The sequence below is a fragment of the Pelodiscus sinensis genome, chromosome 6 (genome assembly GCF_049634645.1).
Source record: "Pelodiscus sinensis isolate JC-2024 chromosome 6, ASM4963464v1, whole genome shotgun sequence".
Classification (NCBI taxonomy): domain Eukaryota; kingdom Metazoa; phylum Chordata; order Testudines; family Trionychidae; genus Pelodiscus; species Pelodiscus sinensis.
Window position 1 is genome coordinate 82,103,340 of NC_134716.1, and position 25,004 is coordinate 82,128,343.

The 25,004-nt window shown below is 41.2% G+C and overlaps 1 protein-coding gene across 1 annotated transcript in view; it reads left to right on the forward strand.

Annotated features, from left to right (window-relative positions):
* The first annotated feature begins 9,763 nt into the window (after positions 1–9,763).
* MAP1B (microtubule associated protein 1B) overlaps positions 9,764–25,004 on the forward strand; it is a 105,628-nt gene continuing 90,387 nt past the window's right edge. The window contains exons 1-2 of the mRNA XM_006124301.2: positions 9,764–10,565; positions 17,395–17,496. Coding sequence (XP_006124363.2) covers positions 10,388–10,565; positions 17,395–17,496 — 280 coding nt within the window. The 5' untranslated portion in view covers positions 9,764–10,387. The remainder of the gene's footprint in view (positions 10,566–17,394; positions 17,497–25,004) is intronic.

Below are 25,004 nucleotides of genomic sequence, written 5' to 3' on the forward strand. Positions count from 1 at the left end.
CCTTCCTAGACAATCACTTCCCATTCTGTATGTGTGAAACTGATTGTTCCTTCCAAAGTGGAGCACTTTGCATTTGTCCTTATCAAACTTCATCCTGTTTACCTCAGACCATTTCTCTAGTTTGTCCAGATCATTCTGAATTTTAACCTTATCCTCCAAACCACTTGTAACCCTTCCCAGCTTGGTATCATTTGAAAACTTAGTAATTGTACTCTCTATGCCATCATCTAAATCATCGATAAAGATATTGAACAGAACCAGTCCTAAAACAGACCCTTGTGGAAACCCACTTGTTATGAACCATTAATAAATATGATTGTGAACCGTTAATAAGTATTCTCTGAGAACGGTTATCCAGCCAGTTATGCACCTAGTCCCATCTGAGTTGTATTTCCCTAGTTTATTGATAAGAAGGTCATGCAAGGCATACCACATCCACCGCTCTGCTTCTCCCTTATCCACAAGACTCGTTATCCTATCAAAGAAAGCTATCAGATTTGTTTGACATGATTTGTTCTTTACAAATCCCTACTGGCTGTTACCTATTACCTTATTTTCTTCTGGATGTTTGCAGATGAATTACTTGCTCCATTATCTTCCTGGCACAGAAGTTAAGCCGACTAGTCTGTAGTTTCCTGGGTTGTTATTTCCCTTTTTATAGATGGGCACTATATTTGCCCTTTTCCGATCTTCTGGAATCTCTCCCAATTTCCATGATTTTTCAGAGATGATAGCTAAAGGCTGAGATACCTCCTCTATCAGCTCCTTGAGTATTCTAGGAAGTATTTCATCAGGTCCTGGTGGCTTGCAGACATCTAACATTTCTAAGTAATTTTTAACTTGTTCTTTTAATTTAACTTCTAAACCTACCGCATTTCCACTAGCATTCACCATGTTAAGCATTCTGTCATCATCCATCTTCTTGAAGAAAACTGAAACAAAGAAGTTATTAAACACATCTGCCATTTCCAAGTTTCCTGTTATTTCTCCCTCTTCACTGAGCAATGGGCCTATCCTGTCCTTGGTCTTCCTCTTGCTCCTAATATACTTGTAGAACATCTTTGTGTTACCCTTTATGCCTCTAGCTAGATTTAGATCTTTTTGTGCCTTTGCCTTTCTAATCTTGCCCCTGCATACCTGTGGTGTTTACTTATATTCATCCTTTGTAATTTGACCTAGTTTCCACTTTTTATACAACTCCTTTTCGATTTTTAAATCGTGTAAGTTAATCCAAGGTGGTCTCCTGCCATATTTTTTTATCTCTTTTACGCAGTGGAATAGTTTGCTTTTGGGCCCTTAATAATGTCCCTTTAAAAAACTTCCAACTCTCTTCAGTTATTTTTCCTCCTAGTGTTGCTTCCCATGGGACCTTTCCTACCAGCTCTGAGTTTACTAAAATCTGCCTTCCTGAAATCCACTCTCTCTATTTTGCTGATCTCCCTTCCACCATTCTTTAGAATCATGGGCTACGTCTACACTGGCCCCTTTTCCGGAAGGGGCATGTAAATTTCACCAGTCGTCGTAGGGAAATCCGCGGGGGATTTAAATATCCCCCGCGGCATTTAAATAAAAATGTCCGCCGCTTTTTTCCGGCTTTTAAAAAAGCCGGAAAAGAGCGTCTACACTGGCCCCGATCCTCCGGAAAAAGCGTCCTTTTCCGGAGGCTCTTATTCCTACTTCAAAGTAGGAATAAGAGCCTCCGGAAAAGGGCGCTTTTTCCGGAGGATCGGGGCCAGTGTAGACGCTCTTTTCCGGCTTTTTTAAAAGCCGGAAAAAAGCGGCGGACATTTTTATTTAAATGCCGCGGGGGATATTTAAATCCCCCGCGGATTTCCCTACGACGACTGGTGAAATTTACATGCCCCTTCCGGAAAAGGGGCCAGTGTAGACGTAGCCATGAACTCTATGATTTCATGGTCACTTTCTCCCAAGCTGCCTTCCACTTTCAAATTATTACTTCTTAATATCCATAATCCTTTCCGAAACTGTTGTACAAAATTGCACTGTGCTATGTCCAATGGCATTTCAATAGATAGTTATTCCTATAGAGTTACTAGAGAAAAGTGATTTGGGATTCTTCAGGAGGAAAAATGCCGTACAATTGTGAGATATTATTGAAATACTCTTATACCATACAATTTTAAACATGGTCTCCTTTTACTATTTTTAAATATGTGTATTTCATAATGGCAATAAAATACTTCAGATTCAGTTCACCCAGAGTTTCAGTTCCTCAGATTTTAAAAACTCAACTTTGAGCTTTTAACATTGAAATGAAAAGGTAAAATTGTTTTGATAGCCATGGAACAGTTTCTAAATAGCCTTTGGGCTAACTTTAAAAGCAGATACATAAGTTGAAATTGAAGAAATTCAAGCCTGCTTGAGGAAAATGAATTAAATATTTACTAAAGAACATAAATTTTAATACTTATTTTCTAATTTTTAAAATTTCCCTCAGTCAGCTATAATTTTTTATAATCAAAATAATACTTTTTCAAATTTCTTTGTAAAGCATTGCTGCTATATTTTATTTATTATAAGAAGAAAACAAAAGGCCATGTTCCATATTTCAGAAATATGGTTAGAGTCGCATAGCATTTCTTCCAGCAATATCATTTAACATTTCAAATGTCTTACCTAAGTCAATGAAACATTTAGGGACAGATTACGCCTGACCCTCATGATGGGGCACAGCTCCGCAGGAAACAAAGCCCTGTACCCAAATTAACCCAACTTAATGCAAAGTATTAATTACAAGATCACTTAAAATATCAGGCAGAAACCCAAAAAAGACAAACCCAATCCAGGATGACACTACAAATTTTATAATGTCCTTATTTCCACTAATACCAGTACAAAGATATCTACAATATCCAGGAGGCTGCAAGAGGAACAGATGGATAATCACTGGGGCAATTAGAACTGACATTTTCATCCTAGAAACACATGAAATGGAGTTCAACACTCTTCATATTTATCTTATCAGCAAGGAGTCATTTTGTCTCTGGAAAAATAAAACAGATTTTATACAAATGTTTTTGTTTAAGCAATGAAAGAACTTGATTATAGAGCTCTGCAATGAAACACTACAATGTACTTTAGGGCAATGACGATATGATACTTGAAGTATTTATTCTCCTATGTTACAACTTTTTGGTTTTGAAGGTGAACTTTGGTCATTCGCACAAAGTCTGAGTAAAAGGCTTTAATCACCTAGTATGATGTGTAGTTGTAGATATGTGGGTTGCAGAATATTAGAGAGACAAGGTAGGTGAGGTAATATATTTTATTGGGCACACATCAAAAAGAGCTCTGTGTGGCTCCAAAGCTTTTCTTCCTCATCACCAAATGTTGGCCCAATTCACCATCCACTTTGTCTCTCTACCTATCTTGTGGCAGGAGTGATATTCACACATACCTAATCCCAGTAGCAGGGAACTGAAGTTTGTTGTAGTCTGGCTGCTGTTATAGTTTGTGGCCAGAAGTAGTGGCCATGACTGCATGTGCCCTCCTCTGTGCAGGATAGTGGTGATCCTATGGATTCATATTACAGACACATTGGCAATGTCTATACTATCCTATCCTATCCAAGATCACAAACACAGTTGTGTATTCTGCCAGACAATGCCCACGTGGCCTCTTCTCATGTGATCCTTCTCTATGCAGCAGAAAAGTGGCATTGACATTACATTTTGGGCCCTTTCAACCTGCCCAGGAAAACACAGGAATAAGCTCTTGTCTAACTATAGATATATTTTATTTAGCATAACACATTCACATAACAAGAAGTCACTTATAAGCTGGGGCTCAATCCTTATTCTAGGGAAGTCAGTCAGAGCTTCATGATTGGTTTGAATGGAGCAAGATCAGTTCTTTCTGGTTTATAAATCCCCCTCAGACTGATAAATCAGGATATTAATTACATATAATTTCCTGACACTGCAAGGTAATGCTTCAGCTTATGGTTTACTGAGCGCTATTAAAAGAAAGCAGAAATACCATAACAACAATTAAATACATTTCCTCTCGAGAGCATCATTCATGGAACTCAAAGCTGAAGGAAAATTTTGTTGATCAGGGTCTCTTCTTATTCATTGTTTACATTTTAAATATTTTTCCTCAAATTTTTGAGAACATAGCTATCATAATGCAGTATGTTCGTATTAACTATCCATGACATTCAGCCATGGGTAGAAGGCAATCAGGAGGCATGTACACCATGTAAATCCAATGTAAGGTAAATCTCATTAGTAGATCTATGTAATAGGACTTCAGTGGTGAATATTAGGTTGTGTGCTCAGCAGAGAGGACTGGAAGGAGTTAAGGTGGCCAGGTAGGCATATTAATTCCACAGGCTGCACCTGGAGGAAGAGCCAAGGAGCAGAGATTGTAAGTATGTCCAGCTGTGCAGGGACAGGTGGGCTCTATGAAGGCAGGAAGATGACAACAAACAAGGGCTGCAGCTGGGAAAGGGCAGCCACTGCCTGAGAAGAGGGAGCAGTTTTGAGGCTGCAGGAGTTGTAGGAAGCAATCTAGGGAAGGTGTAATGAGGGCTGGGAGAGGAAAGCTCAGTACTGCTGAGTGTATGGTCCCTGAACTAGATCCCAGAGTAGTAAGTAGGCCCAGCTCCCCCTACCAGCCACCGAGGGTGAGGAATAGACGATTGGGGTAGTGAATGGGAAGACTATCTGGGTCTCTGTGAAAGTGACCGAGAATAGGACTGTACCTGGAAGGGACGGAACACTGAGTGACCTAACTGGAGGGCTGAGTCATGAAGAGGACGCTGTGGTTTCTGGGATGAGAAAGGAATTGTAAATACGAGAAACAGACAGTGTGATGGTGTGCAACCACAGGAAGGGGTGTTGACCTCAAGAACTAATCCCAAGAATAACCAAGACGAGGCACCAGACAAGCAGTGAATAGAGCACCTTTTGACATTCATCTAAACATTGTAAATTAATTAAAAAAAGATTAATAATATAACCAGATCCCCAAGATGAAAACGCAGCCTTAAGTGTATCATCTGAGTTTGTTATACTATGATAGCTATTTGGTTAGCAAGTACAAAATGGATAAGTAACGTGAACCTTAAATATTTTTTTCAACAGTTGATAACGGTTTCTCTCTTTCTAAATCTGTATGGCTGCTTCTAGACTGGCATGATTTTGCAAAAATACTTTTAACGGAAAAGTTTTTCTGTTAAAAGTATTTCTGCAAAAGAGCATCTAGATTGGTCCCGGAGTTATCGTAACAACGTTGTGCTTTTGCACAAAAGCGCGTCTACACTGACCCTCTTGCGCAAAATCATTTCCACAAGAGGGCTTTTTCCTGAACGGAAGCGTCAAAGTTTTGCGCAAGAAGCACTGATTTCAGACAGTAGAACGTCAGTGCTCTTGCGCAAAATCAAGCGGCCAGTGTAGACAGTTGGCAAGTTTTTGCGCAAAAGCAACTGCTTTTGCACAAAATCTTGCCAGTCTAGACGCACCCTATGAGTACAGTTTAAATTCATTTTGCTATTTTTTATCCATATTAGTATATCTATGTAATTTTCCTGCAGGTGGGAAGTTGAAATTTTTTTGAAGGCCATGTGACATTGATTCAGCTTTGCACAGTACGTCTTCTCATTTCATCTGACTGAAGAGCTGATGATATGCTTCCATCCTGCAGAACATAAATGTGCTTTCAAATGTTATTTTTTCTTGTAAGACAACTTATTTTCAGGTAAGAAAAGCTTAGTATTATGAGACAAAGACAAGGCATCTTGAATCACAAAACAAATAAAACTAACAAAAACTACTTTCCCAAGTTTCAGAGCAAGTTATTGTATGTACAGCCATGTAACTGGATCTGCAATCTTCTCCAAGATTCATATCCATGAAGCTAGACCTGCATTTGTAACAAGCATGCAACTGTCCTCAATTTTACCTTAGATCAGACAGTTCCATGTGCTTGTGACTATCTAAGAAATACAAAACATCTGAGCCAAACTCAGTCCTCAAAGAATTTAGAAAGACAAAATATTTGTCTTACAAACAGTAGCCCCCTTAAGGTTTTTAATATTCCTACCACATTATAAATTGTCATATTTCATTTTCTGTAGTAATGTTATATCTATATAGTCTGTGGCAACACAATATAAAACATAAGACTATGGAATTATAGGCCTCAGCAGGATACTTGTATCAAATACATAGCTTAGGAGATCATCTAGTCCAAGCCCCGGGTCAAAGCTAAACAAAGCTTAACTAAATCATTTCAACCAGTGCTTTGTTCAACCTTGCTTTAAAAACCTCTAGGGATGGAGATTCCAGCACCTCCCTAGGTAACCTATTCCAGTGCTTCATCACCCTCCTAGTGAAATAGTTTTCCTAATATCCAACCTAATATCTTCCCCCAGCAACTTGAGACTGTTGCTTCTTGTTCTGTTATCTGCCACTACTGACAATACCTAGCTCCATCCTCTTTGGAATCCTGCTTCACATAGCTGAAGGCTGGTATCAAATTGCCTCTTGTTCTTCTCTTCTGAAGACTAATGAGCACAATTCTCTCAGCCTCTGCTCTTTAGTCATGTGCCCTGGCCCCCTAATAATTTTTGTTGCCTTCACCTGGTCTCTCTCTAATTTGTTCCATCCCTTCTGGGTGAGGAGTGGGGAGAGGGGGAACTGAATGCAATACTCCAGATGTGGCCTCACCAGTGCCAAATAAAGGAGAATAATTGCTTCCCTAGGGCTATGTCTACACAGCACCCTAAACTCAAAATAAGATTACGCAATTTGAATTGTGCAAATTGTGTTCTTATCTTGAATCTATTTTGAAATTTGAAATTTGGTATGTCTAACAGCACCACATTTCAAAATAACATGCTATTTTGAGCCATCCCTTATCCCTCTTACAAGGAGGCTTACCAGGATGGTGAAATAGTGCACCCATTATTTTGAAAAATATTTCAAAATAATGGGCAGCTTGTGTAGATGTAGGCTAGCTATTTCGGGATACCGGAGATATCCCGAAATAGCCATGCAGTGTAGACATATCCTAGAACTGCTCACAATGTTCCTCCTTATGCAGCTTAATATGTGGATAGCCTTCTTGGCAACAAGGGCACACTATTGACTCATATCCAGCTTCACATCTGCTATAATCTCCAAGCCCTTTTCTGCACAACTGCCACTTAGCCAGTGGGTCCCCAGTCCATAGCAGTGCATGAGATTCTTCCGTCCTAAGTGTAGGACTCTGCACTTGCCCTTGTTGACCCACATCAGATTTCTTTTGGCCTAATCCTCCAATTTGTCTAGGTCACTGTCCCTATGCTCCAGCATATCTACCTTCCCGCCCAGCTTAGTTTAATCCACAAACTTGCTGAGAGTGCAAACTAACCTATTTTCCAGATAATTAATAAAGATATTGAACAAAACTGGCCCCATGTATGTATGCCCCTAGGACACTCCGCTTGATATAGGCTGCCAACTAGACATCAAGCATATTGATTTCTACTTGTTGAGCCTGCAATCTAGCCAGCTTTCTATACCTTACAGTTTATACATCCAGACCATATTACTTTAACTTGCCAGCAAGAATACTATGGGAGGCCATATCTAAAGCTTTGTTAAAGTAAAGGTATATCACAGCCACCACTTTCCCCATACCCACAGAGCCACTTACCTTATCATAGAAGGCAATCAGTTTGGTCAGGCATGACTTGCCCTTCGTGAATCCACATTGACTGTTCCTGATCACCTTCCTCAAGTGTTTCAAAACACTTATTATAGTTATGGGGTTTTGTAGTGTTTGTTTTAAGTAAACCCTATCTCCTAAACCTCAACAGATAATTTTTCCAGAGTTGTTTGTTTCTGTGGTAGTGATTGTTTATTTATTTTTTAAATAGAAGACACTAGTCAGTCACCCATGTAATGCACCTTGTGTGATGAAATGCATTTAATACCATTAATGAACTTGACTCACTGTGATTGTGATGTGTGAAATCCTGGGAATCATTATCATTCTATTTTGCAAACGTGTAGTAAAATACTATTCAGATGCACCCTCTCCTCAGCTTATGGGTCAAATCCTGCTGATAATACACATGTATGCATACCAGAAAGCCCATGTGTGGAAACGGGAAAGAATTTTGGAAGTTGCTTGCATCTGTGCATTCCTCCACAAAATTACAGAGCCCTCTCAGCACGTCTGTAACTGAACTGGTGAATCAGTATGCGTGCAATGGGGTTTTGCAATGGGAAAATGGGGAAAAAAATACATCCATATGTATTTGTGTGTACTTGTATGTATCAACATAGACCAGTGCAAGGATACTATGAAAAACACTACAAACAGCAGGAAAAAAAGAAAACTATAGTCACAACTAGTAGAACATGGTTCATATTAGTGACACTTTTTGCAGCATATTTGTGTCCATTAAGACTTTTCTATTTTAGGAAACTTGCTAGGAATTGTTCAGTACAGTTTTTCTTTTCCACTGAGTTTTCTGGGTTTACATAACATGGCTGTCAAAATGCTTGTGCCTAGTTTATAACACAATTTACATGGCTAATAGCACCAAGGAAACTATATGAACGCAGGAAACATGGTGTCATGTAAATGCATGGTTAGAGGACACTCTAATCACATTTTAGCCAGCATTTGTCAGGCTCTCTGTTTTTATTTTGAGAAGGTTTATTCATGTTTAGAAACACCTGGTTATATGAAATGGCTATAACAAGACATGCAATATGGTCCTTAGTGAATAGGCAGGCAGGAGAAATGGGATTTATTTTTGGTTCTGTCACTGATCTGCTTTTTGTAACTTTAGACAAAACTCTCACTTCCCTGTGCCTCTTTTCTCTCATTGTTTCTTTTTCTTGCTTACTTGGACAGTAAACTCACCTAGGCAAAGACTCCCTTTATTTGCTTATACAGTGGTTAGCAACATGGAGTCCTGATCTTGGATGGGGCCCCAGGCCCTACTGTAATACAAATAAGTTATTGCTATTATATTTATAACATCTGAAATACATGTTTATTACAGTGATGCCAATGTGCAGTAAAAACAAACACATTTTGGGAACATAGGAGTTGACATACTTCATGAAAATAAGGTCTAGTCAGCTGACATTTTTTGTATTTGACAGGAGCCAGTGCTGTTTTCAGAGGAAAGTGCATTAAGCCCTGCATAAAGTAATGAGAGAACCTGTCCACAAGATAAGTGTCTTCTCAACTGGCTAGGGTAGAGGTTATCTTTATGCATTGGTGCACAAGAATTTACATCCTTTCTAAACTCACTATTCTGGATGTGTTCTTTCAGATGTTACTGGTGGAGCTCAGGCTCAAACTGTTTATGCAGGGACTGTGGTGTTTGTTTATTTCTGTAGTCTATCCAAGGCAGCATGGTAGGGCCATTTTGCAGGACTGAATTCTATAGCTACAGAGCACTGAGTTTGTTAACAAAGGCCTTTGTTTGAGGGTGTCTTAATACTGTAATTGGTTTTAAAATAAAAAGATGAGGGAATATGTGAATTCCTGCTGCTAAAAACACACTTTAGTATTCTACAGAATCTTCCCCAAGTTCTTTCAGCAGCAGTGTTATGGTGCAATGCAGGAGTTTGGAAACCACTACTGTGATTGTTGTGACACAGTACTTTTTAAAAAGGGATGTTATTTTTGTGAATGGAGATGGGGCCTGGACCAAAAGCTACATCCCCACGAGCCCCACAAGGTGACCTGTGGCTCTGCACTTCAGGACCTGCCCAATTCAAAATGGGCAAAACTTCAAGTTCTCATATGGATTGGGGTGCAAATTCTGTGGTTAGGGTCTTGGTGGAGTTATGACAGGCAAATTACGGTGCCATCCGAAGGTGCTGCTCCCATGCAGTTTTGGAGAGGAGAGGAAAGGAAAAGCTCTGTGCTGCGTGTCAGCTGAGGCTGGGGGGGAAAGAGGGGTCTGCTTCAGTCTGAACTTTTCCCTATCGTTGGAGCTGTGCTGAGGCCGGGGGTGCAGGGCTTCTCTGCAGAGGCAGGGGCCAGTTTGCTGGGCCCCAGGCCCCCCTCACCTTGCTCAGCCTCGGGCATTGTTTGCAAACCTCATTCCTTCTGCTTCCGGAGGCAGCGCCGGGGATGATTTGCTGCAGATGACATCAGCTGTGGATGCTGGAGCAGCGGCAGCAGCAACGCGCCGGGATGTGCCGGGTCCCCTCCTCCTCCTCCTCGGGTCCCAGCCCTGCACCGTCTCGGTATAAAAGCGCCGCCGCCTCCCCGCCCGCCTTCACTCGCCTGCTGCCCGCAGCCCGGCAGCACTCGGCAGCAGCTCCGCGCCGAGGCGCGACGCACCGCTGGAGACAACCCTTCCCCCATCCCGAGCAGCGGCCAGAGGAGGCGGAGAGGGGCCGGCAGGATGGCGACCGTGGTGGTGGAAGCGGAGCCGGACCCGTCTTGTAGTGTCCCCAGCCCGGCGCCCCCCTCGCCCAGCCTCTCGCACCGCTTCCTCGACAGCAAGTTCTACCTGCTGGTGGTCCTGGGCGAGCTGGTGACCGAGGAGCAGCTGAGACGGGCCATCGGCACCATAGAGCGAGGTAAGCGCCCGGCGCGGGGACAACCACAGGTTGCGCCCAAGTCTCTTCGGGAGACCCCCCCCCCCCCCCCGGCGCTTTTATCGGCAATAAATGCTCCGCGCCGGGACTCAGGGGGTTGCCTTCCCCGAGCCGCCAGGGGGGACCGCTCTGACGCGACCGCTCCCTGGGCTCGGCGGGGAGAAGCCTCTGCTGCGGGCTGCCGCGCGAACAGTTGGCAGGAGCTCAGCCCAGGCGGGCTCCAGCCTCCTTGGCTGCTGCCCCGCGCCTTGCCGGGGCGCGGAGGGAGGGCGGGCTGGGCTGCAGCTGTACCTACTGACTGGGGCGAGGGGGCTCTCGGTTTGGCGCAGAGGGGGAGAAACCGCCCTTTGCTCGTCGCGGGAGGGGCACCCCACCTTTGGTGTCATCAGTGCCCCGGGCCCTTTTTTGCCATTGCAGAAGGAAAGCCGTCCTGAGATCCCTGCCTGCTGGGGCGGGGCCGGGTCTTCTACCCCTTTCCTTCGCCTGCCTCGGATCTAGACTCCTAGGGGTCACTTCTTCACCGAGAATGTCTAGACATAAAGGACGGGGGACAGACGGCAGGAATGGGATCTTTGTGCACACGCTGCTGTTAATCTAGTAGTTGAGGTGCAGTGTCGTGAGACGTTCATGGCCAATGTGCAAAGCAGCAACAGCAGCAGAGATGAAGGAGGCTCCTTCTATATCGCATCGGCTCCCCCCACACAAAGATCTGCAGTTGGCTTTTGCTGCACCCACACTGCCCGAGACACAAGGAAGGGGGTGAACGAGTGAGACAACAGACCTCTTTGCCCCACCCCAACTGATCTCGAGTTTTTCCCACTCCTCAGATTCCTCCCCCCCCCCCCCCCCCCCGCCATTGTTACTGCGCTGTGCTAGTGATTTTTTCTGCAGAGGTCGTTCCGGTCTTCTGCAGCAGCAGCAGCAATGCCTCCTTCGCTTTCTCTATTCCCCTCTTGGTGCTGCTGGAGTCTGTCTGCCCAGAGATACCGGCTCGTGGGCGTGGTGCAGTCCGCACTGCGGTCCCTATGGCAGCCCATAGCGGACAAAGGGCGTTCACATAGACAAGAAAAATACATTTTTAAAATAAATATATATTTTAAAAACTGCATTTCCTCACAACAAAATAAAACCAAAGGGATTTCGAGAATGCTAGTTCTGAATAGCAAGGAACCCCTGAGCAGTAAAGCAGCTGCATCTATTGTTTCTAACTTTCAGCAATAGAGGTTTTTTTGTTTGAAATATTTACAGATACAGATTTTACAGAAGAACCACAAAAAGATTTAAGTGATTAAAATTTCAATAGCTGAACATTCACTTTCATAATTCTTACATTAGCCAGCTACAGGCTGCTGCTATGACTAAGGGTTTATTTGCTTTAATTTTTTTTAAAATCACAATTCCAGCAAAATAAAAGTGAAAACCAGAGATTTTTCTCAATAAATCCTTGACTATTGTTTCTAAAATAGATTTCAGTATTAGAAAATGTTATGACTGCACAATTAACATGCAATACAAATAAAATCATTAGTTACTAGATGCCATAATTTATTAAGCTACATGTTTTGGTAACATGTTTTTTTGTTTTGAGCTGATGAGGGTAGAGATTACAGAATTTCCATTGTCAGAGACCTTGAAACAGTGAATTGGTTACTGTTCCTGGTTTGTAGGTGTGGTTCAGCAGTCCCCATAGGACTTCAATTGTCTTTTCTATTGTTGCTTCATCACCCCCTATCTGTTTTACTTCCAAATTTATTTTTACTCCTTTCTGAGTAAGGCGTTAACCACCTTGTAAAATTACCTTTTTACTTTATAGCTGCCATTGTCTTGTAGTGAAAACTGCTGGTGCTCTGAAATTTAGAGCCACTTGATCATAGTATTGTCCTAATTTTACCCAAGTTTTGATTGACATAAAGCTGAGTTGGCTGTATTTTAAATCAAATTATTAATAATTAATAGAGCAAACGGATGTGTCTTCTGCCCTCAAGACATCTGATGTCATCCTTCCTCTGGAGAAATTCTCTTCAGGCTCTTGAAGCTACTGCTATGCAATTCCTGCTGTCTTGTTTCCATTGTTGCTAAGTTTTGTGAGTTTAGGTGGCATCTTTTAACATTTTAGATATTTATAAGCAACCCCGTGGGCCGTCTACTCAAAATGTTGGATTAGAAGTCATCTTTTTCCTGCAGGTGGCAGATGATCTGATTAGGAAGTCAACCACTGGAGCTGTTACTAATGTTCAGATGCTTTGTTCTGGATTAACACACTGGGGGAGTCCTTAGCTATATATTTGTGGAGCAAATATGGGCTTGATGAACCTCTTGTCTGAGGAAAGCATACTACTATCTGGAAAAAATAGTCCATTCCAAAACCATCCATTCTCAACAAGGCCTTCAGGAGTTCAACATCCCTGTTAAGTTTTCTTTGGTATGTCTTTTGAACATCCTCACTGAAGAATGTGGATTCTTTTACAGTACTGAAGAGAAACAGATATCAGAGAAGATATTATGTTGGTGATTTACATCAAATGATTGGTCTTGTACAGACTGGATGATTACAAATTCATTTGCTTTAAATTTTATGAAGAGAGACATTCTCATTTTGAATTTACCAACTGTATTTTAGAATTCTGAAGTATCTTTCTTGTTTTGAAATGGCAGTCTACTAGTGGTCTAGGATTGCCTTTTTATGTGTGAAAAATGGCTTCAAGATCTTCTTCTGTATAATTGGTCCAGGGTTAGGAACATCTGTATTCCTAATATTCCAGAAAAAAGGAATGATCCCAGTTCATTGTACTTCCACTGACTGCATGTATAACAATATAGTTATTTGTCTTTGAATTGCCCATAGTTCCAGATTTATCTCTATAAACCATCTCAATTATACCTAACGTTATCCCTTCTACTATTGGAAATTTGGTGTTTATCAGAAATGCTGAATCATGGACCTTCAAGTACAGAAAATGCTCTTTAAGATAAACAGTTACATATTATGTTAAGCTTCCAGCATTTTCTTGAATCTTGTATTTTTCGCATTGACAGACTGAGCAATCTGGCTCTGTTCCAGTACTGTATTGCAGAATCTCAAACTGGGCATAAATCCATATTCTACCTATTTGCATCAAAAGGATATCCATGCATCGATTTGATGGCAGGACAGACCCTATGTACTTGCAACATTGCTGTGTCAACATCTGTGTTCCTTAATAGATCTATCACAACAGCAGGCAAGATCTATTAAGCCTTTTAATCTGGCGTACGGCCTGCCCTGCTGGGACTCTTGGGCACGAAGCATCTCAAAGTTTCTGGCTGCTTCATGAGGCTCTCTGGAGGCAGAAACTAGCCAGTAGAAGATGAGAGATTGTTTTAGGGGTAGGGAGCATATGAAATCTTCTGCACCAGCACAGAAAGCCACATGGAACAGCCAATTGCTTTGAACCTGGGGCTGCAGCAGGCAGGGAGTGTGCCTGAAGGTCCCAATGTATCGCTGGATAAGAGCTACCTAGATAAACACCTCCTGGCCACAGCCTACCTTGGGCGCCCCAACCCCTCCACCCCACCCCAATACCCTGACTCCCTATCCTATGTCACCACCTAAACCTTCTGCATCCCTGCCCCAGGTCACAACTCCCTCCCAGACCCTGCACTTCCTCCTACACCCTTCTCCCAGGCTAGAATCCTCTCCTGCACCCATAGCCCCTCCTGGACCCTGCAGCACAAATCCCCTACCCAGGTTCCAACCTCCTCCTTCACCCAAACTCCCTCTCAGACCCCACACCCTCTCCTGCACTACAGTACCGTATCCCTAGATCCCTTCTGCACTCAACCTCCATACCAGATCCCGCACCATCTCCTGCACTACAGTACTGTATCCCTAGATCCCTTCTGCACTCAACCTCCATACCAGATCCCGCACCATCTCCATAGAAAAGTGCAGCTCTTGGACACTTCCCAAAATCTTGGAGTGGTCCCCATCAAAAATTGTTGCCCACCCCCTGCTCTATCAAATGCTTATAGTCTATCCCTAAACAGCACAATTTGTCATCATCCAGGGTTTGATATTATTTGTTCATAGAATCATAGGGTTGGAAGAGACCTCAGGAGGTCATCGAGTCTAATCCCCTGCCCAAAGCAGGGCCAACCCTAGATCATCCCAGCCAGAGGGCTTTGTCAATCTCGGACTTAAAAACCTGTAGGGATGGAGATTCCCTAGGTAACCGATTTCAGTGCTTCATCACTCTCCTAGTGAAATAGTTTTTCCTGATATCCAATCTAGACCTCCCCCCACTCGTCTGTATATTGCCCTAGTTGTGGATTTGTTTAGTCACCATTGCTTAGCTTTGTGATTTATGATCAGTGTACATTTACAAGAAACATTTTTCTGATGTGCTACTTGATAATGCTAGATGCTGGTTATGATATCTTTAAGATTATTCTTGATCTGCAGTATTTTACACCTGGAAATAATTCAATCTGAACCCTGTTTCTGTGGTGTATTTAATTCCCAGATTCACTCACCAACAATGCATTGTATGACCAAGAGTTTTTTTTTTTTTGCAAATGAAGATATGAAGACTCATAGTAGAGACTGATCTTTGGTGGTACATATACCAGATGTTACCATGTAATGAGGGAGACTGTCACTGTATAGTTCAACTAAGTAATTTAGTTAGAGCGTTAATTTCATAAACTTATGAAATGTATGGAAAATTATGTATTTCTAAAACACTTACAGTGTTTAAAAATGGCAGTTACTAAATTAAGTGACATACCCCAGTATCAGGCATATTGATAGTCTGGCTGGAAAGCTGTCATAAAGACCTTTTCAAAAGTCATCATGGCTAACTACTCTGTAGGTGCCTCTTGGATCTGCTGTAGAATGAGCATATTTATGTCATTGGTGGCACAGAGTAGCTTATTGGTTCAAAACAGCAAGCTAAGAGTTAAATCATCTCTCTCCCTCCCCCTGCACAATCACATGGAAAGGAGAGAAATAAACTTGTATTTCAACAGATTTGAAGCTGCAGAAAGCATTAGATTTTTTGTTGTTGTAAGAGCCTTTGAAGTGGGCAGGGGGGCAAGGTCCTTGAAATGTAAATCCTCAGACTTATATGGGGAATCCACTCCTAAGTTACCATATTGAGCATCTGTCCCCACCCTTGCACTATCTCCTCCAACTAGGTCTTCACTCCCCAAATAATGCAGAATACCAGTTCCACAGTTACATGCCATCACATGTATAGTAAAGGAGAAGCCAGAGATATAATCCAGTTTATGGGAATGGGAAGAGGATGATGCCATTATAGGCTCTGCTCTTACCCTTCTCTCCCACTACCCCTGAATCTACTTACCATCCAGCTTGACCCTTTTCTGCTTGTCTAGCCACGGGCCCTGGCAGAGGAAAATTAACTTTAAAATTTGTTTGCAAAATGGTGTGACATATCTTATTAGAGAACTTCCAGCACACTTTTCACTTTTTAAAAAATAAAGCATTTTTGGGTTATAGAGAAATATAAATCTCAGAGAGGTAGCCATATTCGTCTGTAACTAAAAAAATGTAAAAACAACAATGATCCTGTAGCACCTTAGAGACTAACAAAAATATATTAATAATTTCATGAGCTTTCCTGGGCACAACCCACTTCTTCAGATGATAAATATGGAGCAAGAAGCCCAGAGTTTGAAACTAGAACGGGGAAGAACAGGAAGAATAAATTGAGTAGCATATCTCCTGGAAACTTGAGTAAGGATCTTTAACACATTGGTGTTTCTGAGCCACAACAATGAAATTCATAGTGGGGAAATGTTTTACCTTAAGGTTGAAAGTCTGTGCCCCTTGCTCCATATTTGTCATCTGAAACAAGTGGGTTGTGCCCACAAAAGCTCATGATACCATTTATATATTTTTGTTAGCCTCTACTGTGCTACAGGACCACTGTTGTTTTTAGAAAAATACAAAACATTCTATATCACTTACTTAATTTCACATTTGGTCTATTTATTCCAACGTTATCAAAACTACTAACTATAAACTTCTACATATTTTTGAAACAAAAGTTTCAGTGCCTTGCGTGTGTTAAGAAGCTCATTCTTTAAATAACTAAGAAAAAAAACTGGACATCAAAGTAGTAGGACTCTTTTAAGTTTAATTTATGAGAGGCGATCAAGTGTATTTTTCATGATTTAGAGAGAAACAGAATTTTGACACTTGAACACAGGGAATAAAGTAACCACTTATATTTTCACTTCAAATATGGGGAGGCTCATTGCTATCGTAACAGCTCAGTGTTAAGAAATCTGCACATTTAATACTTTAAATTTAAAGGACCACAACTTGTAAGCTATAACTTCTCTTCATGGGAGCAAATACAATCATCTTGTAATGTGCCTAAAGTAGTCCTCTGAAACATTTATTTTTATGCAGTTCAGTAGCTAATGATCAGTAAAAACAATGCATTAATATGTTGCAAGCCAGTTTGGGCGTATATACTCTCAATGCTGCAGAATAAAGCAACCAGTTCTCAGATTGTGGGAGCCATCCCTGTAGTACCAGTAAACTGTCTTTTCCTGATTTCTCACTGACCACTGTCTTCTGTGGTATCTGAGAATGTTCAGTATCATGCAAGTTTGGGATATAGTGAGGGTAAATGAACAAAATAGCTGTCAAATGTGTGGATATGAGAAAGAGGAAGGATGGGAGAAGGCTTTGGAATGGAGAAATATTTAGCTCTGATGAATGCAAATCCAAAAATACTCAGCTGAAAGCTTTCAAAGCATACATCACAGATATGAATATATATTGTGTATTGGCTTGTAGGAATCCGATCATGGGACACAAATCTGATTGAATGCAACTTAGACCAGGAGCTGAAACTTTTTGTATCTCGCCATTCAGCTCGGTTCTCTCCTGAAGTTCGAGGTAAGACTTCTTTTTAGTTTTGACCAATGTTTGGCATAGCTTTTTACAAATGTAACATTAAAAAAACCTACTGCATGACTCAGCTTAGTTTTCTCTATTAAAGAGTCAAATGTTATGTTCAAATATTTGATGCAGGATATTTGATAGTACTTATTAAGGTAAGCCAATGTAAACATTAGTTATGTTTCATGTTCAACGCTACATTCAACTTCATTACACATTGATATTTGGGTGTCATTGAGGTTTAGGCAATACTCATTTGAATGAGTGGTTGTTTTCCTTAAGATGAAATGACAGATTAACAGCCATGGAGACTGGAGGTCTTTTATCAGAATAGGTACAGCACAATCCCGATAATGTACTTTGATTCTGATTTGGATGAACTATCTAGATCCGTGGTGTCCAGCCAGTTTTGAAGCAGTAGCCAGTATAGTGGCAACTGCTATAGCAAACTAGCCACACTCGAACAACTAAATACCCACAATGTTCAAGACAACTAGCTACACTCAACCCACCAAATACCCACCTGTGGCTAGCATGTTGGACACCACAGCTCTAGAGGAAGAAGGGATGGTCATTCTCTAAAATTTAGTTATTTTGAAATAATTTCCTAGTGTAGACATGCCCTAACAGTTTTCTGCCCCATCCATTTCCTTTGTTAAAATATATTTTAAGAAGGAAAAAGTAAGAAGCTCTTGCTTTCTTGAGAAATTCAGGTATTTCTTTGCATCACAGCAGCCTCAGTTTAGCATATTACTATCTTAGGGGACTTACTTTAAAGAAAGGTACATCCCATTTCTCAGTTAATGGCATTTTCAACTACTAGAAACCACAGATCCCGTGAGATCTACATTAACTTCGGGGGAAGCCAGGAGTAGACATGTGCCTCTGTACCAGCTCCACTGTATGGAATGTTGTAAATTAAAGATTAATTTAACTTTCAGCTGATTTCCCCTAGTTGACTGGGGAGAGAGTGAGGGCATTTGGAGATGATGGAGGGGCACTGCTACAGAAATGGCCTTCGGCCACCTGCTTATGATACAGAAAGGAAGAGCTACACTTGACATGCTGGTGTCTATGTTGGAGAGTGCATATGATCTGGCTTATTCTGGGATTCATTGTTTAGTCAAGTAAATTTCTTCTCCTACAAGTTTGCTTTTGCTTCTCCTTTTATTTTGAACTATGACTACACTTAAACTGCTAATTTTGCAGTATGATAAAGTCCTTAAGAACTGATATTCCTGTTCTGTGACCATTGTTTTGAATAGTGCTATCTCTTGAGTGGCTCAGATCGAATTTTTCACTCTCCTGTTGTGAATGGTTGAAGGAACACCTTTCTTTCACTTTTATGGAGGATGTAAAATGTAAATTTTCTGACTTCTCTAAAAGGCTGCTTTTCTCATGAGGATTTGTATCAATAAAATTAATTTTATAGTTTGTTGTGACTTATACAAAATTCTGTCATTTCATGAGATTCTAATGATTGGTAAGTTTTCTAACTTTTTTTTTTTAAATTAACATTGAGTGTAGGCATGTGTACAATCAATCTGAGGGTTTAATTAATACTATATAGTCTTTAAGGAATGCAGCTTGTTTTCTCTGAAACATTTGCATCCACAAATATAACAACTAATGCAGCATATAATTGACTGAACATTACAATTATTGGTTGTGAGTATGGTAGGGATGGTTATGCTGTTAAAGCACATTCCTAGAGCCAGTATCACAAATTATAACACAGATTCTGATGACTCTTGTCTTGCAGTATTTTCTCTGTTTTTCTGTAACTCTGTTTTTCTGTAACTTGATGCAGTATTAGTTATAGCAGCATTTATCTCTAATAAACAGACTGGTGACCAAATGTGTGTAGACTTCGCCAATTTAGAAATCCAAAATTTGATGGACTTTTCCCCTTGGTCTGTGAAACAGCAAAATAAATTAAAAACAAATATGAACATCTAGGTCCTGATCCTACAATCATTTGCTTTCATGGAAGCAGGATCAGATCCAAAGTACATATCTTGCAGTTTGGTTTAAATTTCATTGCTCATGAACCAAGTTCACCTGCTAAGTCACACAAGTTTCCCTTTGGTTGCTTTGGGAATACTTAGATTAATAAGATTAGCAAGATTTGGCCGCAAGGGTGGAACTGTACATTATATTTAAGTTTAATTAGTAATGTTTAATTTAAGATTTTAGCTAAAAACATTTGTGCCTTTAGCAGAAATATGACCATGCATTTCAGATTTTCAGAAAGTGCTTTTAAATGGCTTAACTTGGGACATTATTTTTTAATAGGGTTACATGAATTAAAACTGAACAAATCCTCTGATTTTGTTAATTTAAATAAGTAAGATTATACACTTTATTTTCAATAGAAAGATTATAAAATAATCTAGGAAATATTCTCCAGGAATTGTATTTTTAGCTGCTTTTTTTGTCTAGACTTGCTTGTTTGGTCTGTCATTGTGTAGAATTACAGCTTAATTGTATGTGACTGGAATTCACCATTTCTATGACAAACAGTAATGAATGTGTTTTCTAGCACTGCCCAGTCTTTAAACAATAAACTGCAAAAATCTGTGTTCAAAGGAATTTAAGTGTCTGTCTTAAACCGGAAAAAAGGAGGGAGTTAGAAGTGAAGCTGGCACTCCAGGTCCAATTCAATCAATCCCCTTCCACTGACCTCAGCGAGATCCCTCTTCACAGAATTGAGGGCAAAATTTTGGTCTCTATTTTGGTGCCTTGACCTTGAACCCACATGAGATTCCTTTGTGCTTTTCCTTTTGTGCCATGAAAAGGAGGCTTTTGTAGCCCATTTTGAATAAAATGTCGAAGTAACTGATTTCTGTTGAGCCTGGATTGAAATTAAACTAATAATGATTTCGCAACAGAATCAACGTTTGGTGTTAAGTGCAAAACAGACTGAATTTCTCCTCACAGGAGGCTTCTGATAGTGTGCAGTATTTTTTTTATTTCAATTGGAAAATCCAGGTAGCTAAGGCCCATGTTGAGTAAAACAAATATACAATAGTCATCCTAGGAGAAGAAAATCAACCTGATGATATTCCAGTAGGGCCCATTACTTGTAAGATGGGAATATAGTTAAATAGCAAATATCACCCTTAATTTGGAAAAATCCGTTATTGCCTGTAAATCAAGCCCTTAGTGTGACCTACATAAAGCCAGATCCTCTCTTGGGGCAGGGACTGTCTTTATTAATGTTTGTGTAGAGCTTAGCACAATGGCTCTTTCACCTGGCTGGGGCCTTGTAGTCACAATATAAATGTGTAACAAGAATTTTGTGCAGTCCCTGCATGGCTGCATAGTGTGAGGCAAGAGTAATAAGTTTTCCCACACCTATCATAGCACCTCAAGGGCTATGCAAAGCGACATTTCAAACAGGATATGTTACTCCAAAGGAGGGTGTGACGTAGGTGGGGTCACACTTACAAGATGTAAGGAGAGGCACTGAAGAGAAAATACCTGCCAGAGCATCCTTTTTATATTTGTATATCTGAGGAATGAGTTAATTTGAGGCCTAATTTTGCCCTGGAGTGAATGGCAAAACTTGCATTGATATAAATGGGAATAGAATTAAGTCTCAACATATTTTTAAAGTATTATAAAAGAATAAATTCTCTTGCTGATGTTGTTTTCTGTATGCTCTGTTATAGCCATATTAGTACTCATAGATAGTATATCATGTCCTCAAAATAGGGTTTAGAATGGAAATGCTATCCAGTCCTTTCCTATGCCTTATACAGTAGCTGAGTTAGCAGGCTGCTTAATAAAAAATCTTGCACTGATGTTGTCAAGTCCTGGTAAAAAATGAATAGCAAAGCTAATTAAATGGTTGCCAAGACAAGAAGGAACAGCACTTAAAATGATTACTTAAGTGCCTACTTCTTTGTTTTTTTCCATCATGAATTGATGATTTCCATCATATTTTGAGGTAAACTTCATAAGTAAAAATTAGTCACATACACTTAGGGTATGTCTAGACTACAAGCCTTTTTTGAAAGAGCACTTTTGAAAAAATCTCTTTCGAAAGAGATCATCAAGACAGCCCCAAGTCTTTCGAAAAAGTCCTGTTTGCGTTCAAGAATGCCTTTTTTTCGAAAGAGCTCTTTCGGAAAAAGGCGTTCTTCCTCGTAAAAGCAGGTTTACAAAAGTCGATTGAATTTCAAAAAAAATGCGATAGCAGTCTAGACGCAGGTGAGGTTTTTTTAAAAAAAGGCCACTTTTTTTTGAAAAAAACGTGTAGTCTAGACATAGCCTCACACACACAGAAAAACAACATTTTGTGTCCAATGTGAGATGAGGTTGGGAAAGTACAATCTGGTATTTTATTTAAAACACCAATTTTTAATTAGTCCTTTTTAAATTAAAGTTTGTTTTGCAGGTGCTTAACAGGTGAAATTCTTTTTACACAAAGCCAGAATAAATAGGCTTTGTGCAGGGAAATCAGTGTAGGATAAGGGAGATGGAATATATTCACCTTCATTCAGTCAGAACCATAGTTCCCACTAAGGTGCGTGGCTGTGCACAAAAAATTCTTCCCCCGCTCTCCTCCTTTGGAGTGTCGCACCGCACCACTCGAACGACTGGCATTTGCTCAAGCGGGCAGGGCTGGCTGAGACAGCACAGTGAGGGAGCTGCTGGGATCTGGAATTGGGACCTGCCATGTCTGTGTGGCAGGGGAAGGAAGCCTAGGGGCCAGGACTGTTATGTGGCCTGTTCTGGAGGCTGGTGCTGGGAATTGGCCAGTGGAGAGGATGTCTCCTCTGGTGGCTGGGAATGTGTATGTGTTCATAAATTGGGTGCCACAGTGGCGCACATCCAAACCAGTGCGTATGACCTCAATATGGGTGCACAAACCAAAACTCACTCTGCTCATGGTTGGAAAATCTTTAAGGGACCTCCGCAGATCGTCTTCTGCCCCTCTGCTGCCTACACAGAGGCTTCCAGCCAGTGGATCAGTGTGGATTCTAGGCCTTGTCCAAATAAAATCCATTTTGGCTAAACCAGTGCAAGATTTGTGTGTAGACCAGTTTCTATTGTCTCCTTTCCTAGATTGCCCCTAATGAGCATGTCTTTGCCTGTTCAGTACCAGGCAGGAGCTAAATGATGTGGTGAGGAAGTGGAGGCACTGTTGGTAGTCATTCCATCCACATCTCTGCCAGCATTTTAAGACTTATGCAGTGAGGTGGGCCTTGCCTTGGGCCTTCAGTAGGAGGGGGAATTCTACCGCAAATACATTGTTCCTTTGATGGAGAAATTATTTGACTAGCTTAGCAAATTTATAGATAAAATAAAAAATATCCACTCAGTCTAAAGGTTCTCAGTGCGATGGTTGAATCCCAGTGGACTGACAAACATGTTCATCAGGATGGGTTACAATCATCTTCCCTTTCCTCATGGCTGGAAGAGAGGTGGATCCAAAATAGATATCTAATGTTGAGAACTAACTGCTGGTCCAGTCTGTTCCACTAGCTTTCATTCTGTGTCCACTTACAAAATACACAAAATAAACATGCAACCACATGCATTCCAATTTGGATTCATCTTCATTTTTACATGTATTATTTTTATAAGATGTTTGAATAAACTTTCTCGAAGCAGATGTCCCTTTATTAGCATTTTTGGACCATGGATGTTGCTAGAGTAGAGAGCCACAGCACAGAGGTTGCCAGCGACTGGGAGCAGAGCCAGCTGGTGGGGCAGTGGAGCCCATGGGGCACCAGAATCTGCAGCCAGTTGAGCTGGAAATCCAGCAGGGGTGCTGAAGGGCAGGGGGCAGAAGAGCTCATAGAGCCCACAGGGAAGGTGGGGGGCAGAGCTCACAGCTGGTGGGGCAGGGAAGCTGGCGGGGTCAGAGAGGTGGGGGGGCTGCAGAGCCACAGCTGGCAGGGGCCACAAGTGCTGGCAGGGCTGCGAGTGCGTGAAGGGCTGCTGCTGGGGCCACCAGAGCTCGTGGACCACAGAACCTGCAGGGCTGTGGCAGCCAAGCAGCTGAGGCCCAGGTAGGTGGGGAGAGCAGCCCAGTGGAGAGGCGTATGCCCTTCCCTCCCCCCAGACCTTCTCTGGTCTGTAAAACTTCTTTGTCCGAGACCAGTCAGGTCCCAAGGGAGCCACACCAGGGAGGTCTAACCTGTACCAGCTTAGTCTGTTCTAATGCACTGTACAATTAGATCCCCCAAAATATTGATAAAATGTGGTTACAGCTTTTTTTAAACACTACTTCAGCTAGAAATGTGAACAGTCAACTTTACTGGATCAGACTTATTGGGTACTGGTTAACTGGTACCAGCCTTGCAGGTGGAGGACTGCTCCAGTCCTGTGGGGGATCTGGAGCTGACCAGGACTGGCAACCTCACACACGTAGGGGCCCTGGAGCAGAGCCTGCAGCCCTATGGGGTTGGGGACTGCTCCAGCCAGGCTGAAGAGGTCTCCCCTGGGATCCTGCTAAATCAGTTAACCAGTTAAACCTAAGATTTTAACTGGTTAACTGATTATCTAAGATTTTACATCCCTACTTTCAGCAAAGTTTACAATATTTTTTAAATAATTTAAAATAGCTTCACCTAGATTTGGATCTCATTTGCACCAGAATACACCAGAGTGACTGGGACAATAATCTGGCACTAAGTATGTCTATACTTTAATATCTGAATCGGATATTGTGTTGTACTATGCAGAGAATCAAAGAGTACTGTCAATGTCTAAGCACCGAGTAATGTCTCTAAACATTTAGAAGTACATTCATCTCCAAAACTCAAGTAAGCTGGCATATCAACAATCTCAGGGTTACTCTCTGAGTATGATTCTCAACCTAGTGAGACTTCTGTATCTTGAATAACTGTCCAAGGGAATTAGATTAGCTTGTTATTTGGAGTTTAGTTTGTTAGCTAAAATATCTGGTTTTTATGCTGCAAAGTCATTGCTAGTTGGAAGAGAGAAAATGGAGGCAGAGAGAGCTTGAGTGAAGAATTCAGCTGACTCATGCTGCTGGATCAGTGGTTGGTGTTCCCTATGGGGGTGTTGCTGCTAGCAACTTCACAGCAGTCACTGTCTCACTACAAATTAGCTCTGAGGTGAGGGAGCACAGGCATCTTAAACAAAAGTGGAAAAGGGATCCCTGAGATGGGGCTCACTCAGGAAAGAAATGCCATGATTTCAGAAAGTATAATTAAGTTTATTTTGTAGTGTACAAAACTTTCCATAGATCAATAAGGGTGCACCTATACTGCACAGTAGGGCAAAAAAAGATACTCAATTTGAGGTACACAAATTGCTTATCTTATTTAGATGTTCTTTTGAAATAGCTTATTACAAAATTTGGCGCTGTCTACACAGCACTTATTTTGAAATAAATCGCTATTCGGAAATGTCCCTTACTCCTTGTGGAATGAGGGTTACAGGGACATCGGAATAGCGAGCTCGTTATATTTCCAAATAAAGGGTGAGCTCAAAAGATATGGAATAGTTATTTAGGGATCCTCCAG